The 20434-nt window shown below is 37.9% G+C and overlaps 1 protein-coding gene across 5 annotated transcripts in view; it reads left to right on the plus strand.

Annotated features, from left to right (window-relative positions):
- Positions 1–20434, plus strand: part of TBC1D12 (TBC1 domain family member 12) — a 136283-nt gene that overhangs the window by 102679 nt on the left and 13170 nt on the right. For all 5 annotated transcript variants that reach the window (XM_034931130.3, XM_024930489.4, XM_055093163.2 and 2 more), the window contains 5 exons: positions 5429–5509; positions 8263–8351; positions 9754–9825; positions 19826–19954; positions 20219–20328. In XM_034931130.3, coding sequence (XP_034787021.1) covers positions 5429–5509; positions 8263–8351; positions 9754–9825; positions 19826–19954; positions 20219–20328 — 481 coding nt within the window. The remainder of the gene's footprint in view (positions 1–5428; positions 5510–8262; positions 8352–9753; positions 9826–19825; positions 19955–20218; positions 20329–20434) is intronic.

The following is a 20434-nucleotide window of genomic DNA, read 5'->3' on the forward strand; positions in this document are numbered from 1 at the left end:
AGTAGTTTTGATGAATTTTTAAAAAATTAAGCTGGATATGGTGGCTCATGCCTGTAGTCCTAGCTACTTGGGAGGTTTAGATGGGAGGATTGCTTGAGCCCAGGAGTTTAAGGTTACAGTGAGCTATGATTGTGCCGCAGCACTCCAAACAGGGCTACAGAGCACGACTCTGTCTCTAAATTAATAAATAAATAATTTGGCCAGGCGCGGTGGCTCACGCCTGTAATCCCAGCACTTTGGGAGGCCAACACGGGTGGATCAACTGAGGTCGGGAATTTGAGACCAGTCTGACCAACATGGAGAAACCCCGTCTCTACTAAAAATACAAAATTAGCTGGGCGTGGTGGCGCATGTCTGTAATCCCAGCTACTCGGGAGGCTGAGGCAGGAGAATCGCTTGAACCCAGGAGGCGAAGGTTGCAGTGAGCCGAGATTGCGTCATTGCACTCCAGCCTGGGCAACAAGAGCGAAACTCCATCTCAAAAATAAAATAGAATAAATAAATAAATAAATTTTTAAAATTAGATAAAATTAGAATAATATCAAATAGAGGAAAGTAAAATAGTTTATAGGCCAGGCATGGTGGCTCATGTCTGTAATCCCAGCACTTCAGGAGGCTGAGGCGGATAGGTCTCTTGAGCCCAGGAGTTTGAGACCAGCCTGGGCAACATAGCGAGACCCCGTCTCTACAAAAAAAATCTCAAAATTAGCCAGGCAGCCCGCATGTGGTCACACCACTCGAGAGGGTGAGGTGGGAGGATCGCTTGAGCTCAGGAGGTGCAATGAGCTGTGATTGTGCCACTGCACTCCAGCCTGGGCGACAGAGTGAGACCCTGTCTCTAAATAAATAAATAGTTAATAATAAAATGTGCTAAATTGGTCTAAATGATAATGTTAATGCTAGACAATGGCACCACATAAAGACTTAAGGACTTTAATACTAGAAATAATATATTGTCACTGTTACTTCTAAAATTTTTCTTTTTATATTTATTGGAAAAAGTTAAAGTAATGAGAAGGTACAAGTGTTTGCTCTTCCACCTGAACTGCTATTCTTGATCCTACTGTAAACACTGTTAGCAATTTGATGTATATTCTTTCTGGTCTTTTTTCTATGTACATAAAGTGTGCATCTACATATGATCAATTTTAAAGCTTTTCTTTTTTATTTTTTCACCCACAATTTATGCCATAAGGTTATTCTGTGGCTTTCTTTCTTCACACTATAATCTATCTTGAACATCTTCCATGTTAGTACATACAAGTCTGTCTCATATGTACTGCAGCTACATTGTATTCCACAATTTGGCTGTACTATAATTTATTTAACTGTTTTCCTTGAGATAGCCAAATCAAAGACATATATTTTTTCCTGCCATTCTATAAAAAAGACATATATGTTAACATCCAAGTACTGTTTTTCATCCCTCAAAAGAGATTAAAATGAATGAGAATTACCCATACGAGGATGACTGAAAATCATTCATAAATATTTACCAAAGGTCTCAAACAAATAACCTTTGACTGTTTATTTCAGGTCTAAGAATTTACTCTGAGGAAATAGCCAGGATTGGATGCAAAAGCTTTTCTACAAAAATGTTCATTGCAGCAATCAGCATTATATATAATTGGACAGAATTATAACAAAAATTAAATGTTTACCCTTTGTCTGAAAAGCAATGCCAACTTTGGATATTATGATTATGTATGATTTTAAAATTTGATTTTCACAAGTCTCCTTAATAAACATATTATTTTATTTATTTATTTTTATGTATTTATTTTTGAGATGGAGTCTTGCTCTGTCGCTGAGGCTAGAGTGCAGTGGTGCTCTCTCAGCTCACTGCAGCCCCTGCCTCCTGGGTTCAAGCAGTTGTCCCTGCCTCAGCCTCCCAAGTAGCTGAGATTACAGGGGCCTGCCACCACACTGACTAATTTTTGTATTTTTAGTAGAGATGGGGTTTCGCCATGTTGGCCAGGCTGGTCTCGAACTCTTGACCTCCAGTGATAGGCCCACCTCGGCCTCCCAAAGTGCTGGGATTACAGGCATGAGCCACTGTGCCCAGCCAACATGTTATTTTCAAAGAACTTAAAAACTTTTAGAATAGAATTTAAAGGAAGAATTAAGTTTTTATTTAACTTAGAAAAAGTTAGATTTTATATGACTTAACTGTTCTCTCCAAATATAAACAGAGATTACTTTTGCTTTCTGAGTTTGGAACAGATTGAATGTTTTTAAATTATAGTCAGAACTTTCAGTTAGATTTTCTAAATACATAATAAGAATTTTTGAACATACTGTAATTGTTTAAAGTCTTAAGAATCAATTTTGCAAACAGGTAATGAGGTATTGATGGTTATATGAAGTTTTGTTTGCAATTTTTATTGATAACTGGCTTTAGAATCTGATTTATCTTGATAACTTAGACATTAAAATATTGGTTAAATTGGTGTTAACGTTTTGTGATACTATAATCAAAAGGTTCGTTTTTAGCTTGAAATTTATAGTTTTGTAACATAACTGAGTCGTTTATTTCCAATATAATTTTCGATTTTCTTCACTAAACATTTATGTATTCAAGAATGGAATGTGTGTTTATTCTCTCCTTTTTTATTAGTGCGGAAAAGATGCTAAAATTGGATTGAAGTACATTTATTTTTGTTAATCTTGTTTACTTTTGAATGGCTTTAGTAATTTGACTTGTTTTAGTCATGAAATTTATAATCATTAGAGAATAGTAGCTAAGAGTAAGGGCTCTAAAGTCAGTCAAATATGGTTCAAATCTTGGTTCCACCATATATATTAGGTTTGTGACCTTGGGCATATTACTTAACATCTAGAAATCTTAGTTTTTCTTCACCTGTAAAATAGGGGTAAGAATATGAAAGGAGTGTTCTAACAGTTATTTGTGATAATATAAAACAATAGTGAAAGTGCATTTTGCTGAGAGTATGGATAATATCATAATTGTCACGAAATCAGAAAGCAAAATATACACTGAAATCAAAGTATTCTCTGTTCAAGTCCAAAGTATCATCTTTAAGCCTGCTTCAAACTCTCCCTTTGCAGATTCAAAGCAAAGTAAGTGTGACATGAGGACCTAAGCATCAAAGTGAACTGAGATGCAGGTCTTCTTAACTGTAAATCTTACTGGAGAGATGTCCTTTGATGTTTTGAAATCATTACCACATTTTTATTATTAGATCAATTTTATGACTTATAAAACTGATGGGTTTGTCTGGTGAGCCCCCTTTTTTTTTAGATAGTTTTAAAATTTGGGTATAATATTGAAGCTGACTGTCTTAGAACCAGTTTGAATTTTTTTAAAAAACTTACAATTTTATACCTAATAACCCCCAAATAATTATATGTATAAATTTTAACCTTATATTCATCTCTTCTATGAAATCACTGATGGAGCCAGGCATAAATAATAGGAATTTTGCCTGGTGTGGTGGCTTACGCCTGTAATCCTAGCACTTTGGGAGGCTGAGGCAGGTGGATCACATGAGGCCAGGAGTTCAAGACCAGCCTGGCCAACATGGTGAAACCCTGACTCTACTGAAAATACAAAAAATTAACTGGATGTGTTGGTGCATGCCAGTAATCCCAGCTACTCAGGAGGCTGAGAATTGCTTGAACCCGGGAGGGGGAGGTTGCAATGAGCTGAGGTCACACCACTGCATTCCAGTCTGGGCAACAGAGAAAGACCCTGTCTCAAAAAATAAGAAGAAGAAGAATAGGAATTCTAAGTTGTTTTTTTTTTTAATTTCTTCTTTCCAAACCATTAGTAATAATGAAAAGTAAATAGAAGGGAGAAAAGATTAGAATAGTAAGAGTCTGTTTGAAATATATCTAGTCAGATATTTGATAATGATATGCTTCTTGGCAATATAAGAATACTCGTTATGGTATAGTCATTACTTTGGAAAATTATGCAGTTGTTTAAAAGAAACAAAAGCAGATCTATATCTACTAACGTGGAACAACCTCTAATATAACAAAGTAAGATACAGACCAGTGCATGAAACATGTTGCCACTTTAATTTTTTAAAAAAGGATTATATATTTATGTATATGCTTGTGCATGCATATTTTCATTCTTGGAAGAATTAGAGCTCTGATAACCACACTTGCATCTGAGGAAAGGAAATTTATTTTTCTCTCTATACTATTTTGTACTTTTTGAAAAAAAATTTTTTTTTTTTTTTAAATGGAGTCTCGCTTTGTTGCCCAGACTGGAGTGCAGTGGTGCGATCTCTGCTCACAGCAACCTCTGCCTCCCGGGCTCAAGTGATTCTCCTGCCTCAGCCTCCCAAGTATCTGGGATTACAGGCATGCACCACCATGCCCAGCTAAATTTTTTGTATTTTTAGTAGAGACAAGGTTTCACCATGTTGGCCAGACTGGTCTCAAACTCCTGACCTCAGGTGATCCACCCGCCTCGGCCTCCCAAAGTGCTGGGATTACAGGCATGAGCCACCATGCCCGGCCTACTTTTTGAAATTTTTTAAAACCATGTTCTTGTATTACCTTTAAAAATGAATAAAATTTTAAAAAGAATTAATTGAAGCAAAAAACTTATTTTGGACAATATATAAACTTTGGTGTTTGGGCAAGACATATTTTTTTCTATTCTTCTGTCCCTGAAATGTCCTATTTTTATGTAGTTTCAAATATCTGCAATAGTTAGTTACAAAATAAAGACCAAAAAAATTTGGGAATTGAGAAAACTTTTGAAATCTTTCCTGTCCTGAAGTTTTTATGAGACCCTGCATATGGGAGTGCCGTGACTAGGCACTTAAATTAAAAAGATAGGGGTAGAGATTTTGTTTGTTGGTGACACACACCAAGTCTGTGTGAAATATAAGTAGCTTTAGATAGCAATATCATAATGGAGAAACCAGTTTCAGTAGTGATAGAAAGCAAGATCGAGCATCTACTGAAGTGCTATGAGGTGCCAGGAGCTTTACATATATTATCTTATTTAATCATCAGTAACCCTATGAGTAGGTGTTGTTTTTCTCTGGTTTACAGGTAAAGAAAGCTGAGTTCCAGGGTAGCTAAATAACTTTCTTGAAGTCCCTCAGATAGTAAATGGCAGAGCCAGAATTTGAATCTAGGTCTGATTGACTCCAAAAATCATTTTTTTCTGCTGTTCCGCAATGATACTTCTTAGCAGAAGCATCTCTTTCTGCCTCATATGTACATTCTGTATGGATGATTACTCTGCAGTAATTTTATTTACTTTCTTTCTGGGTATATAATGAATAGTTTTGGTAGAATCAAGTACTTAGATTTGCCACTTTTTTGATGCTTGCTACATCAGAGAGACCTGGCCGGTAATAGGTAAAGAGTAAAAGTTAAAATTTGCAAATATATTTCTTTCCTATTATTCATACATTTTTGTTCTCCCCCCAACCCCCAGAACTTTATGAAATCTTCCTCTCAAGAGCAAAAGAACGGTGGAAAAGTTTCAGTGAAACAAGTTCAGAGAATGATACAGAAGGTGTGATTTCTTTTTTTAAATAAGAATTTTAGGATGAAAATTCAGATACTGAGCATGTATCAGAAGCTGTAGTAATCACTTTACATATATCATCTTATTTAATCTTAACCCTTTCAGTAAACAAGGCTAGAAAAAAGACTTGATTTACAGAAAAGTTCATGTAAGTATCATCCTAAGACCTCTTAGCTATGTCAGCTATTTGTGGAGAACTAAAAGTACGTAAAAGGTAAAGAAGTTTATACTGGCAGACAGCAGCTATTTCATCATTTTTGACTCATTTTTATGAAGCATTGAAATTATGAGAATTAAAATTATAAGTATTCACTTCTGAAATATTTTTTCAATAATAAATGGTGAGGCTGGGCGGATGGCTCACACCTGTAATCCTGGCACTTTGGGGGGCCAAGGCAGGTGGATCACCTGAGGTCAGGAGTTTGAAACCAGCCTGGACAACATGGCGAAACCCCATCTCTACTAAAAAAACAAAAATTAGCCAGGCGTGGTGGCAGGTGCGTGCAATCCCAGCTACTTGGGAGGCTGAGGCAGGGAGAATGTCTTGAACCTGGGAGGCAGAGGTTACAGTGAGCTGAGATCACGCCATTGCACTCCAGCCTGGGTAACAGACTTCATCTCCAAAGAAAAAGAATAAATGGTGAAAATTGCACTTTAGTAGAAATTAATTGAATGTAATGAAGAGTTCTAGTCAGAAGCAGTGTCTACATAAATTACTGTTTTCTTATTTCCTGGATATGTATAATTTGCATGTGTCATTTAACTTTTTGGTCATTGTCTTTTTAAATATTGCTTCTGCCCTTTCTTGCCTGTTTTCCTTCTGGACTCCAATTACATGTATAGTAGACCATTTAACAGTGTTTCACAAGCCTCTTATACTCTCTCTTTTTTTTTCTTTTTTTGGTGGGGGATAGATATAATTTTATATAATTGAAAAAAATTTTAATTCATCATATAGGGATGGGGTCTCTCTATGTTTCCCTGGCTAGTCTCAAACTCCTGGCCTCAAGCAATCCTGCCTTGGCCTTCCAAAGTGCTGGGATTGCAGGCATGAACCACTGTGCCTGGCCAATTGTTTCTCTCTCTCTCTCTCTCTCTCTCTCTCTCTCTGCTTCAGTTTCATTGATTTTTATTGATCTGTCATCAAATTCACTAATCCTTTCTTCTGGTTTATCTAGTCTGCTATTAAATCTAAATCTGTGGGCTTTTAAAATGGGCTTTTAATTTCAGATGTGCTTTGTAATTGTAGAATGTTCACTTGGTTCTTTTTATACATTCTGTTTCTCTGTTGAAATTCATCTTCCCATCCCATGTTCCTTCTGCCATCTTTTCCTCTATTTTCTTTTTAAAATTTATTATTATTTTTTTCTCTAGCGCATATCAGCCAGATATTTTCTTTAACATATTTATAACAGATAGTGCCATTGCCTGTTAATTCCAATACTGCATCATCTGCAGGTCTGCCTCTGTCGGCTGTTTTTCCCCTTATTTCCCCTTTAAAGTGGTTGTAAGTCACATTTTCTGCTTCTTTGTATATCTTAAATGTTTAAATTGTATGCCAGACATTGTATATAAAAAGAATGTAGAAACCAAAGCTGAGGTTTCCCCTGCAGAGGAAGCTGCTCTTTCCTGTTAGGCAGTTCGATTAAGGGCTTATCACCTCAATTCAACCATTAATTGATCTAGGTTGGGGCAAGGTTGTAGCTTTAGATAGACTTAGTTTATCTTGAGTTTCAAATTTCTTGATGGGAAAAAGTGTTTTTTTTTTTTTTTGAGACGCTCACCCTGTCGCCCAGGCTGGAGTGCAGTGGCAAGATCTTGGCTCACTGCAATCTCTGCCTCCCAGGTTCAAGCAATTCTCCTGCCTCAGTCCCCTGAGTAGCTGGGATTACAGGTGTGCTCCACCATGCCCGGCTAATTTTTAGTAGAGACAGCGTTTCACCGTGTTGGTCAGGCTGGTCTCGAACTCCTGACCTCAGGTGATCCACCCACCTCGGCCTCCCAAAGTGCTAGGATTACAGGCATGAGCCACCACACCCAGCCCAAAGTGTTCTATTTTGACTACAGGTAATCTCCCTCCAATGATATGCCCTCTCAAGACCTTGTGACTTTGGATGATTTTATTCTGCATTTCTAGCCCAGCCTTCTGCATTCAGAAAAGTCCCATAGGGAAAACCAGATACACATTCAGGGCTCCTCCAGATTCCTGTCTATCACATCAGTTTTATTTGGCCATGTGTAGCTCTTCTGGTTTCTCTTCCTCCAACTAGAGTGACTTTGTCTTTGGCGAGCTCGATCCTAAGCCCATACCTAGACCTGGCAGATACCCCTAGGAAGAAAAATGGACACTGGTGTCTACTCACCAAGGAAAGACTCTTACTTTTCTGGAATTTAAATCCTATTGATCTCTCTGTGTCCATAGCTCTCTGATGATTTTTTAAATGTGATATTTGTAATTTTTTTTCCTAGTTGTTACCATGGAAATGATGGTCTGCCCGTATCTTCTGTAAAAACTGGAATTAGAAATCCTTTACCATATAACTTTCTGATAAATGTATAGCTATTTTCTTTGTACAAGAGAATAACAAGTTCTAACAAAAGCTATGTGACATTTCTTATAATTTCTTGATTATTCAGCTTTTAACTTAAATAACACATGCTGTGTGATCATTCTGTATTTATAAAATTGGACTTGTTAGAGCCAAGTGATCATTTAAATTGTATCTGCTTGGTAAATGCAGGTGTATCTGTTGCTGATCGAGAGGCCAGTCTGGAATTAATTAAGTTGGACATATCCCGTACATTTCCATCTCTCTACATCTTTCAGAAGGTGAGGGTTTCTAACCAGCTTGTAATTACTTAAAAAATATCTATCAATATCCAAGGCAACAGATTCTTTAAATGAATAGCTATTACTTTAAAAAAGGCAAAACGATAGAAATTGGGGACCCTGTATAAAAAGTCTAAAACTAGTTATAAAATTATAAAGGAATTTCTATTATTTTATTCCACTGACCGAAATACATTATAGTTAGCATAGCATTTAATACCTTTTATGTAGTAGGCACTTGATGAATTTTATTACAGTGAATTTATTTTGCTTTTTATTTTGTAAGATATATGAATTCTTAATATTTTGGCCTAGTAAATTGTTAAAGTATAAAGAACTTTTCACAAAACTTAAAAATTTTCGGAATTATCATTAAAATAGGAAGAAATGGTTTTCTTTGTACATAGGCTATTATGAAGTTGCTTATACCTTATGAAAAGAGAAATGACTACATTATATATACTTTATCTTTGACTCATGTCTTTATTTTTATTTCTTTTTAAATTTGAGATCAGGTCTTGCTGTGTTGCCCAGGCTGGACTCAAACTCCTAGGCTCAAGCAATCCTCCTGCATCAGCCTCCTGCGTAGCTGGGATTATGGGATTACAGGCATGTGCCACCACACCCAGCTGATTCAAGTCTTTATACATGGAATTCTTCTATCTTTAGATTGATAAAAATAAAATGAGATAAAAATTTTTACCATTAAGATTAAAATTATTAACACAGTTTAGTTTAGCTTGATGGGTTTTTTTCTGCTGATGCTGTATTTTATAAAATGAAACAGTGTGTATTCATCATACCCTTATACCAAATCTAGAAGATTTAAAAACTGTTGACAAATTATATAGCTTGTATCCATCAAGTAAGTTTATTTGGCTTTTTGTTGTTGTTGTTATTTAGTACTATTTCTTTTTTTTTTTTTTTTTTTTTTTTTGAGAGATTCTCACTCTATTGCCCAGGCTGGAGTGCAGTGGCACAGTCCTGGCTCAGTGCAACCACTGCCTCCTGAGTTCAAGCGATTCTTGTGCCTCAGCCACCCGAGTAGCTGGAATTACAGGCGTATGACACCATGCCCAGCTAATTTTTGTATTTGTAGTAGAGATGGGGTTTCACCATGTTAGCCAAGCTGGTCTCAAACTCCTGGCCTCAAGTGACCTGCCCATCTCGACCTCCTAAAGTGCTGGGATTACAGGCATGAGCCACCGCACCCATCTGCAGTATTAAATATTTCTTATTCATAATTTGGAAAACATCTTGGCAGAGTACATTTATAATATTTTTTATTAAATATGCTAAAACTAGTCATTTAGGAAATGCTACAGTTTATTAACATGTTATATGAAAATTAACTTAGAGACAATTATTTGTACAGTTTCAAATTTCATTTTTCTCTCCTAAGGGTGGTCCATATCATGATGTCTTACACAGTATTTTAGGGGCATACACATGCTACAGGCCTGATGTTGGTTATGTAAGTATTTGTTTCCATCTGTTTTTTAAATATAAGCATTTTATCTACACTCTTTATCAAAATATCCTATGTTGTATTAGCTCCCAAATGTCTGTATTTCTATGTCTGTTTTTCTTGGGCTTATCAATTTACCCAGTGAAGAATCTTTCTATCTCTTGCCAGGAGCTTATATGTACTTGAGGCTGCCAGCTTTCTGGGGGAGCTGCGGGAGATTTCACCATGCAATTTATAAACTTTTATCTCATGCCCTGATATCAGTGTGATGCCTTGTCCCCCTCTTCCTAACCCTCTTTTCCATGACTGTGCCTCTAGAGAGTAAACCTCCTATGTTCTACCAGGTTAAGGGAAGGATAGGTACCTGTCCCTAAAGGATAGGGGAGGGGATTTACTCCTTATACAGACTTTCACCCAATCCTATTTTTAGCTCTATTTCTCCATTTCACGGGTACCTGACAACTTCAGCTTCTGAGCCTTCAGGGTTTTACAGCTGAATTGGCTTGCTGATTATTGGCTTCCTCCTCTGTAGATATTTTAGTTTTAACATTCTACACTTATTTAATTTACAATTTCTAAAATACTATTAACTATCTACTGTATAATTTTTCATTCTTGTAGTCCTTGTGGGTTAATATTTATTTTTTCTTTACTGTATTTTTAGTTGGATTTTGCAGGAGAACAAAGAAAGATGTGATGTTCAATTGCCATTTTTAACTAGAAGTTATAGAACTTTCATCTTCTCACCTTTGCCTTAAAATAGAAGAATGTTAGACCTCTCTATAGGGTGGCTGTCTGGTACAAGTTACTTTGTTCTGTTGCATGTTCATTTCTATGTTTGTTTACTCAACAAATATTTATTGTGCTCTTATGACTATATGTCAGGCATTGTTCTAGGCACTTGAAATACCTCAATGAACAAAATGATTTCTGTCCTTATGATGCTTACAGTTTAGAAGAAAGAAACAGACAATAAACAACAAACAAATAAGTAAATCATGTTATATTAAAAGATAAGTGCTGTAGAAAAGTGTGAGATGATAAAGGGGGAAAGTGCTAGGTTTAGGGTGGGGCAGGTTGTAGTATTTGAAAAGATCGTAAGACAGTCCTTATAGAGAAAGTTAGATTTGAGCAAAGAGTCTTTAAACTCTTACTCAGGTATTCTGTGAATGAATTGTAAGAACACCTTGTATCCCCTTCACATGTTTAAGTTGAAGTTTAAAGTTTTTCATCGTAAGTTTACTTGTAAATAATTTAATTTTTTAGCACTGGTTAAATGTTGACATCTTATAGTTTTCTAAAAATGTCCCTAGGCATGCCGGGCGTGGTGGCTCACGCCTGTAATCCCAGCACTTTGGGAGGCCTAGGCGGGCAGATTCCATATTCAGGAGTTCGAGACCAGCCTGACCAACATGGTGAAACCTCGTCTCTACTGAAAATACAAAAATTAGCTGGGCGTGGTGGCACGCGCCTGTTATCCCAGCTACTCAGGAGGCTGAGGCAGGAGAATCGCTTGAATCTGGGAGGCGGAGGTTGCAGTGAGCCAAGATCGTGCCACTGCACTCCAGCCTGGGCAACAAGAGCAAAACTCTGTCTCAAAAAAAAAAAAGTGTCCCCAGGCTGGGCACAGTGTCTCATACCTGTAAATCCCAGCACTTTGGGAGGTTGAGGCAGGAAGATCGCTTGAGCCCAGGACTCCCAGACAGCAGTGAGCTAGGATTGGACCACTGCATTCTAGCCTGCACAACACAGCAAGACCCTGTCTCAAAAAAAAGAAGTCTGTAGTGGAGTTTAAATACTGTAATGAATTTACATATATCATAGTCCATTTAAAGAAAAATATATTAACAAGCTCTTCATTAATATTTTACAGTTTTGCTTTTTCTCTGAACTTGTATTTCTTTTTTTATTTTTATTTTTTTGAGACAGGGTCTCACTCTGTCACCCAGGCTAGAGTACAATGGCGTGATCATGACTTACTATAGCCTCGACTTCCTGGTCCCCTGGTCCCTGGTGATTCTTCCACCTCAGCCTCCCAGGTAGCTGGGACTGCAGGCACAAGCCACCATGCTTGGCTAATTTTCTGTATTTTGTGTTAAGACAGGGCACTGTTTCCCAGGCTTATCTTGAACTCCTGGCTCAAGTGACCCGCCTGCATTGGTCTCCCGTAGTACTGGGATTACAAGTGTGACCTACTGTGCCTGGCTGATATTATGATTTTTTTTAATATAACGTTGTATAATTAAAACAAAGTAATTAACCTGCCCAACATCTGAAATATCTGACATTTTTTGTAATGAGAGTAATTTGAGATTTACTCTCTGAGTGACTGTGAAATGTACAGAACTCAGTTATTAGTTGTATTTGCCATGTTGTGTAATAGATCTCAAAAAAAAAAAAAAAAAAAAAAACAGGCCAGGCATGGTGGCTCATGCCTGTAATCCCAGGCATGTAATCCCAGCATTTGGGAGGCCAAGGTGGGAAGATCGCTTGAGCCCAGGAGTTTTAAGACCAGCCTGAGCAACACAGTGAGACCTCATCTCTGCAAATAATAAAAAATTAGCCAGGTGTGGTGGTGTGCACCTGTAGTCCCAGCTACTCAAGAGGCTGAGGTGGAAAGATCGCTGGAGTTCAGGCTCTTGAAGCTGTAGTAAGCCGAAATGGTGCCTGGGCGATAGAGTGAGACCCTGTCTCAAAAAAATTAAAGTTACTCCTCCTTTCTAACTGGAGCTTTTTGTACTCTTTGATTATCGTCTTCCCCACCCCCAAGCCTCTGGTAACCACTATTCTACTCTTTGCTTCTATGAGTTCAGTGGTTTTAGATTACACATTTAAGTGAGAACATGCAATATTTGCTTTTCTGTTTTTTGCCTTATTTCACTTAGCATAATGTTCTCCAGTTCCATCCATGTTTTCCCAAACGACATAATTTCTTCCTTTGTTAAGGCTGAACAGTATTCTTTTGTATACGTACACACACTCTCTCATCCCATTCATCTGTTGATGGACCCTTATGTTGATTCCTTAACTTGGCTATTTTGAGTAGTGCTGTAATGAACATGGGAGTGCAGGTATCTTTTTGATATACCGATTTCAGGTCTTTTGGGTAATAGCCAGAAGTGAGATTGCTGGACCATATAGTAATTCTATTTTTAGTTTTTTTTTTGAAGAACTTCCATACAGTTTTCTATAATAGCTGTACTAATTTACATTCCTATAAACAGTGTGCAAGTTTTTTTTTCAACAACCTCACCAACACTTATGTTTTGTCTTTTTGGTAATAGCCATATACAGCATATACAGCTTATCCATATACAGCTTATAAGCCATATACAGCTTATCCTCAGGGGATATATTCCAAGACACCAAGTGGAATATATAGGTTTGGTTTTTTTTTGTTTTGTTTTTGTTTTTGAGACGGGGTTTTGCTCTTGTTGCCCAGGCTGGAGTGCAATGGCATGATCTTGGCTCACTGCACCCTCCACCTTCTGGGTTCAACCAATTCTCCTGCCTCAGCCTCCCAAGTAGCTGGGATTACAGGCGCCCGCCACCATGCCCAGCTGATTTTTTGTATTTTTAGTAGAGACGGGGTTTCACTGTGTTGACCAGGCTAGTCTCGAACTCCTGACCTCAGGCGATCCACCCGCCTCGGCCTCCCAAAGTGCTGGGATTACAGGCGTGAGCCACCCTGCCCGGCCTATATAGGGTTTTGTACTTGTCCTGAAACTGCAGATAGTGCAGAATCCTATATACACTATGTTTTTTCTGTACATACATACCTATGATAAAATTTATTAATTAGGCACAATAAGACATAAACAGCAATAACTAATAATAAAGTAGAACAATTATAACACTATTCTAACAATTTAGGTGAAAGAAGCATTACTCAAACACAAGCTCTACAATACCACAACAGTTGATCTTATAACTGAGATGGCTACTAGGCAGGTGGGTAGCATATACAGCATGATTACACTGGATAGAGGGATGATTCCCCTCTTTGGCAGGACGGAGCAGGACCACTCCAGATTTTACCACCCTATTTAGAACAGCATGCAATTTAAAACTTATGACTTGTTTATTTCTGGAACTTGCCATTTAATATTTTCAGACCACTGTTGACCGTAGGAAACTGAAACTTCAGAAAGCAAAACTGGGGAAAGTGGAGGACTACTGTATTTTATTTCATTTCTCTCACAGAATTTTATTCTAATGTACCACTTTTCTGCCCAAAAGTCTTTTAGTAATCTCATTATACTTCTGCTACAAATATATAAATTAATTAAAAATTAGCTTTATTTCTGATATACATAATATTCTAAATATTAAATGTTTTTTCTAATTTGTGTTATTACAATTATTAGTATAACTGATCAAAACAAATCTATTAGAGAAACTACATAAATGAAAAAAACAAAACAAATTTATTTTTTTGGTTGGGCATATATAAATTTTCAATCAACTTTTTTTGTTTTTTTTTTAAATTATACTAAGTTCTAGGGTACATGTGCACAATGTGCAGGTTTGTTACATATGTATACATGTGCCATGTTGGTGTGCTGCACCCATTAACTCGTCATTTACATTGGGTATATCTCCTAATGCTATCCCTCCCCCCTCCCCCCACCCCATGACAGGCCCCCGTGTGTGATGTTCCCCTTCCTGTGTCCAAGTGTTCTCATTGTTCAGTTCCCACCTATGAGTGAGAACATGCGGTGTTTGGTTTTTTGTTCTTGCGAACAGTTTGCTGAGAATGATGGTTTAATTATCTCAGTAACTCAATTAGATTCTCCTTTAGCTTTATTGAATACAGAAGACTGTTAACTACTTGAGATGCAAAAACATTTTGTTACCAATCATTAGAATTGTTCACTTTCTCAATTTCTATAAAGTATCCCAAAAGCCTTTATTGAGACTAGTCAAAATATCTATTACTGACATTTTAGGCTAAATTTTATTTTGTGTTTTGTGTTTTTTGTTTTGAGACAAGGTTTCACTATGTTGCCCAGGCTGATCTTGAACTCCTGGGCTCAAGTGATCCTTCCACCTCAGCCTCCCAAAGTGCTGGGTTTATGTATGAGCCACTGCACCCAGCCTACACTAGACTTTAAAAAAAGAAAAAAATATATTAAAATTATATCTTCAGGCTGCGTGCGGTGGCTCATGCCTATAACCCTAGCACTTTGGGACACTGAGGCAGGCGGATCACTTGAGGCCAGGAGTTTGAGACCAGCCTTGCCAACATGGCAAAATCCTGTCTCTACTAAAAATACAAAAATTACATGGGTGTGGAGGCGCATGCCTGTAATCCCAGCTACTCAGGAGGCTGAGGCATGAGAATTGCTTGAATCCAGGAGGCAGAGGTTGCAGTGAGCTGAGGTTGTGCCACTGCACTCCAGCGTGGGTGACAGAGCGAGACTCTGTCTCAAAACAAACAAAAATCCTCACTTAAAGGCACTTGTTTAAACTGGTATACTGAGAAAAATTGGGGAAAATTAAAATACTGTTACTTTTATTACACTTATGATAATGATTTTTTAGAATATGTTTTAAATATTTTTTTTTACCCTGGCTGCAGACTTATTAGGTCACTGTATATTTGCTGCTGAAATGAGCTCTGTTAGGTCATTGAATTTATGTAAAGTGACCACCATATAACTTAACTGGTGGTATCAAGGCTCACTGACAAACCAGTCAGTCAAATCACACTTACTTTATAAGTTAAAAATAGTGTAGACTATATTGGAATACCTATTTCATGTCATGATTTGACAAAATACGTTTTTAACTATGTTAATGAATAACATATGCTGAATCTATAAATAACTCACGAAAGTTTTATCTGTAGATTTTATTCTTGAGAAAATTTGGTAATCTTGGTTCACATATCAGTTATACTTATTTAAAAGAACCACAGGCTGAGTGCGGTGGCTAATGCCTGTAATCCCAGCATTTTGGGAGGCCGAGGCAGGTGGATCACCTGAGGTCAGGAGTTCGAGACCAGCCTGGCCAACGTGGTGAAATCCCGTCTCTACTAAAAATACAAAAATTAGCCAGGTGTGGTGGCATAGGCCTGTAATTCGAGCTACTTGGGAGGCTGAGGCAAGGAGAATTGCTTGAACCCAGGAGACGGAGGTTGTAGTGAGCCGAGATCCCGCCACTGCACTCCAGCCTGCGTGATGGAGCTCTGTACTGCAATTGCTGTTCTCTTTGTTCTCCTGGGACTCTCCCTCAAGGACTATGCATTCTTTTTTTTCTTTTCTTTTTCTTTTTTTTTGAGATAGAGTCTCGCTCTGTCACCCAGGCTGGAGTGCAGTGGCACAATCTCAGCTCACTGCAACCTCCGCCCTCTGGGTTCAAGCAGTTCTCCTGCCTCAGCCTCCTGAGTAACTGGGATTACAGGCACATGCCACCATGCCTGGCTAATTTTTGTATTTTTAGTAGAGATCCAGTCAGGGTCATGTGTGGTATTTAGTTGTTCTTTTTAGTTTCCTTTAAAACAGAACAGTTCCTCAGCCTTTTGTATGTGTCGTAACAATGTCACTTTTCAAAAGTTAAGTCTAGTTGTTTGAGGAATGACCCTCAACTTGAATTTGATTATTTTTTCATGATTAGATTCAGGTTAGACAGTTTTGTCAGCAATACTACATAAACAATGTATCTTTTTTAGTGCATCACACCATGAGTCAATAAATAATGCAAAATATTTAGAAGAATTGGACTCTGAAGAAATAGAAATAACTTTTTCTTATTTTCTTTTCATATATGCACAAGAGCGATATATAATAAATCTGAATGAGCTATAAATAGCTTTAAAAATATGCATAAGATAAATATTCCAGGCTGGACACAGTGGCTCACGCCTGTAATCCCAGCACCTTGGGAGGTCAAGGCAGGCGGATCACCTGAAGTCAGGAGTTTGAGACCAGTCAGGCTAACATGGTAAAACCCCGTCACTACTAAAAATACAAAAATTAGCCAGGCGTGGTAGCAGGCACCTCTATTCCCAGCTGTTCGGGAGGTTGAGGCAGGAGAATCGCTTTAACCTGGGAGGGGAAGGTTGCGGTGAGCCAATATCGTGCCACTGCACTCCAGCCTGGACGATAAGAGCTAAACTCTGTCTCCAAAAAAATTAATTAAGTAAATAAATAAATATTCCAAGTGATAAGGTATTATGCCATTGCTTAATTGGCAGCATTTTTTCTTTTTTAGCAGTATGTAAAATAATGTTACTTAAACACCATCTTAGATACAATTAAATGTAATTTTAATTCCTTCTATTTACTTTGCTACCATTCTATTACAGATGGTTAATACTTTGCCCCTTGTATTCATTCAGCAAATATTGTGGTACTAAGAATACAACTATGAACAAACAAACATGGTGTGGTCTCTGTGCTAGTTCCCTATGAATACTGTAACAAACTACCACAAACTTAGTGGCTTTAAACACCACAAATTAGGCGAGGCGCAGTGGCTCATGCCTGTAATCCCAGCACTTTGGGAGGCTGAGGTGGGAAGATTACTTGAGGTCAGGAGTTTGAGACCAGCCTGGGCAACATAGGAAAACTCTGTCTCTACAAAAACAAAATTTAAACAAACACACATACAACAACAACACAAAGTTACTGTTTGACAATTCTGGAGGTCAGAAGTCTGAAATAGACTTCACTGGGTTTAAGTCAAAGTATTGGCAGGGTTGTGCTTCCTCAGGAAGTTCTAGGGGAGAATCCATTTCCTTGCTTTTTCCACCTTCTAGAGGCTGCCTACATTCCTTAGCTCATGGGCCTATAGCTCCATCTTCAAAGCCAGCAGAGTAGCATCTTCAAATCTCTCTCTGACTAACCTGCCTTCTTCTTTCACTTATAAGGAACCTCATGATGATTACTTCAGGCCCACCCAGATAATTCAGGATAAGCTCCCTATCTCAAGATCCTTGACTTAATCATATCTGTAGAGTCCCTTTTACCATGTCCAGCAACATTTTCATAGCTTCTGGTTATTAATAAGGACTTGGACATCTTTGGTGGGCAATTATTATGCCTACTACGGTCCCTGTCTTCATGGAACTTAAGTTCTAGAAAATCAAATAGGCAATTACTGTAGAATCTGCAAAAAGTACTCAGAAGAAGACAGAGAAATAAGATGAGAGCAAAGAAATAATTGGATTGCAGAAGCTAAGGGAATGCTGTTAAGAGAGATAGCACCCACTGGGTTTTTCAATAAGTATCATTGGTCATGCTGGCAAGAGAAATCTCAAAATAGTATGGTAATGGAGTGGGAATACATACTGAAGTGTGTTAAAGAGTGAAAAGGGAGCTGAGAGCCGGGTGCAGTGGCTCACGCCTGTAATCCCAGCACTTTGGGAGGCCGAGGTGGGTGGATCACCTGAGGTCGGGAGTTCAAGACCAGCCTGACCAACATGGAGAAGCCCCGTCTCTACTAAAAATACAAAATTAGCCAGGGTGGTGGCACATGCCTGTAATCCCAGCTACTCGGGAGGCTGAGGCAGGAGAATCGCTTGAATCCGGGAGGCGGAGGTTGCAGTGAGCTGAGATCACACCATTGCACTCCAGCCTGGGCTAAAAGAGTGAAACTCCGTCTCAAAAAAATAAAAAAATAAAAGAAAAGGGAGCTGAGAAAATAGAGATAGTGATTGTAGGCATCCCTTTCAAAACACTTGGCTGGGAACAAGAGACAGAGTTATCATTGCAGGTGTTCTTTTTTTTTTTGAGACCGAGTCTCGCTGTGTCACCCAGTCTGGAGTGCAGTGGCGCAATCTTAGCTTACTGCAAGCTCCGCCTCCCAGGTTCACGCCATTCTCCTGCCTCAGCCTCCCGAGTAGCTAGGACTACAGGCACCTGCCACCACGCCCGGTTAATTTTTTGTATTTTTAGTAGAGACAGGGTTTCACCATGTTAGCCAGGCTGGTCTTGAACTCCTGACCTCAGGTGATCCGCCCGCCTCGGCCTCCCAAAGTGTTGGGATTACAGGCGTGAGCCACTGTGCCTGGCCCATTGCAGTTATTCTTAATGGCCTCACTGTGTAAGTCCATTATACAAATCTCTTCTAGAAGTAAGTGATAACTTTTTTTTTTTAATTAAACAAATGTATGGGCTGGACAGGTGTGGTGGTACACACCCATAGTCTCAGCTACTCAGGAGGCTGAGGCAGGAGGATAGCTGGAGCTGGGAGGCAGAGGTTGCAGTGAGATGATATGCCACTGCATTCCAGCCTAGGTGACTGAGTGAGACCCTGCTTCAAAAAAAAGAAACCAAAAAAAAAAAAAAAAAAAAACAGGAGAAGAAGTATATGATAGCTGCCAATAACTTACAAGCAAGAAGCAAACATCTATACAGCTTAGCCTTTTACTCAAGGTCTTTCACAACATAAACACATCCTACCTTCTCTAAATGCCTTTCCTTACTCCAGCTGAGTTGGTCCTATTGTTCCCATTTTTGTGTCTTAGTTCATGCTTCTTTTCCATTTTAGGTTTTTTCCTATTTCTGTCTCTTGCTTTTCCAGGACTCCAGGCTCAACCCCCACAACGTCTCCTTTCTTGGTATTTCAGCAGCACTTCTGATAGATCTCTTTTATTCTGAGTTCTTCATTTTTTACTCAGATGTGTTATAACAATGAAAATAATCACCTGATTTTTATTAAATTTTGTGATTCTGTACTCTATTTTGAAAGAATTCAGACTGAGAGGAAATGAAAACTAGGTAATACGCTGAGATAGCCTTTTGTAGCAGTAAAATCTGATACTTTTTTGTTTTTCAAAAATTCTCCCTAATGTTGAAAAACCACACCATATGAACAAGAAATTAGGGAGATTTCATAATCATTAGGGGCTCTCTGTATTTACCTTTGCTGGGAAGGAAAAAAGAAATCTTGGTTAATTCTACTTTGTAATGTCACTGTAATTTTTCAGGAGTACAATAAAATAAACTATATAGATTTATTATTGTAAGTCCATTTTGACTAAATTTTTCTCCCTTTGAAGGTCCAAGGGATGTCCTTCATTGCAGCAGTACTCATTCTCAATTTGGAAGAGGCAGATGCCTTTATCGCATTTGCCAATCTCCTGAATAAGCCATGCCAGTTGGCCTTTTTTCGTGTGGATCACAGCATGGTATGAATGGATCATGTTTTCCTTTGTTTGTTTCTGTAGTTTGAATGCCCTCTTAGAGTGAAAAACAATAATTAGAAGGCCAAGACAATCTAATCTAATATAAACTTATCATTATATTATAGTTTATTAATGAATGTTTGCTGAGAAGACTCAGAAAAAGATGAGATTCTTAATGAGCAAGATTTCCTGTTAGTGTTTAAGTGTTTAATTTCTTTATTTCTAGACTATACACTTTCATAATTTTATTGATTTTTTAATCTTTAGATGTTGAAATATTTTGCAACATTTGAAGTATTCTTTGAAGAAAATCTTTCCAAATTATTTCTTCACTTCAAATCTTACAGTCTTACACCAGATATATACTTGATAGACTGGTAAGTCGTAACATACGTAATATATAATAATGAAAAGGAAATAAAGTATAACTTTTCGTGTGTTTTAGGAACTAGAGTAAATCTCATGTGCAGGATTTTACATATA

The sequence above is a fragment of the Pan paniscus genome, chromosome 8 (assembly GCF_029289425.2).
Source record: "Pan paniscus chromosome 8, NHGRI_mPanPan1-v2.0_pri, whole genome shotgun sequence".
NCBI lineage: Eukaryota > Metazoa > Chordata > Mammalia > Primates > Hominidae > Pan > Pan paniscus.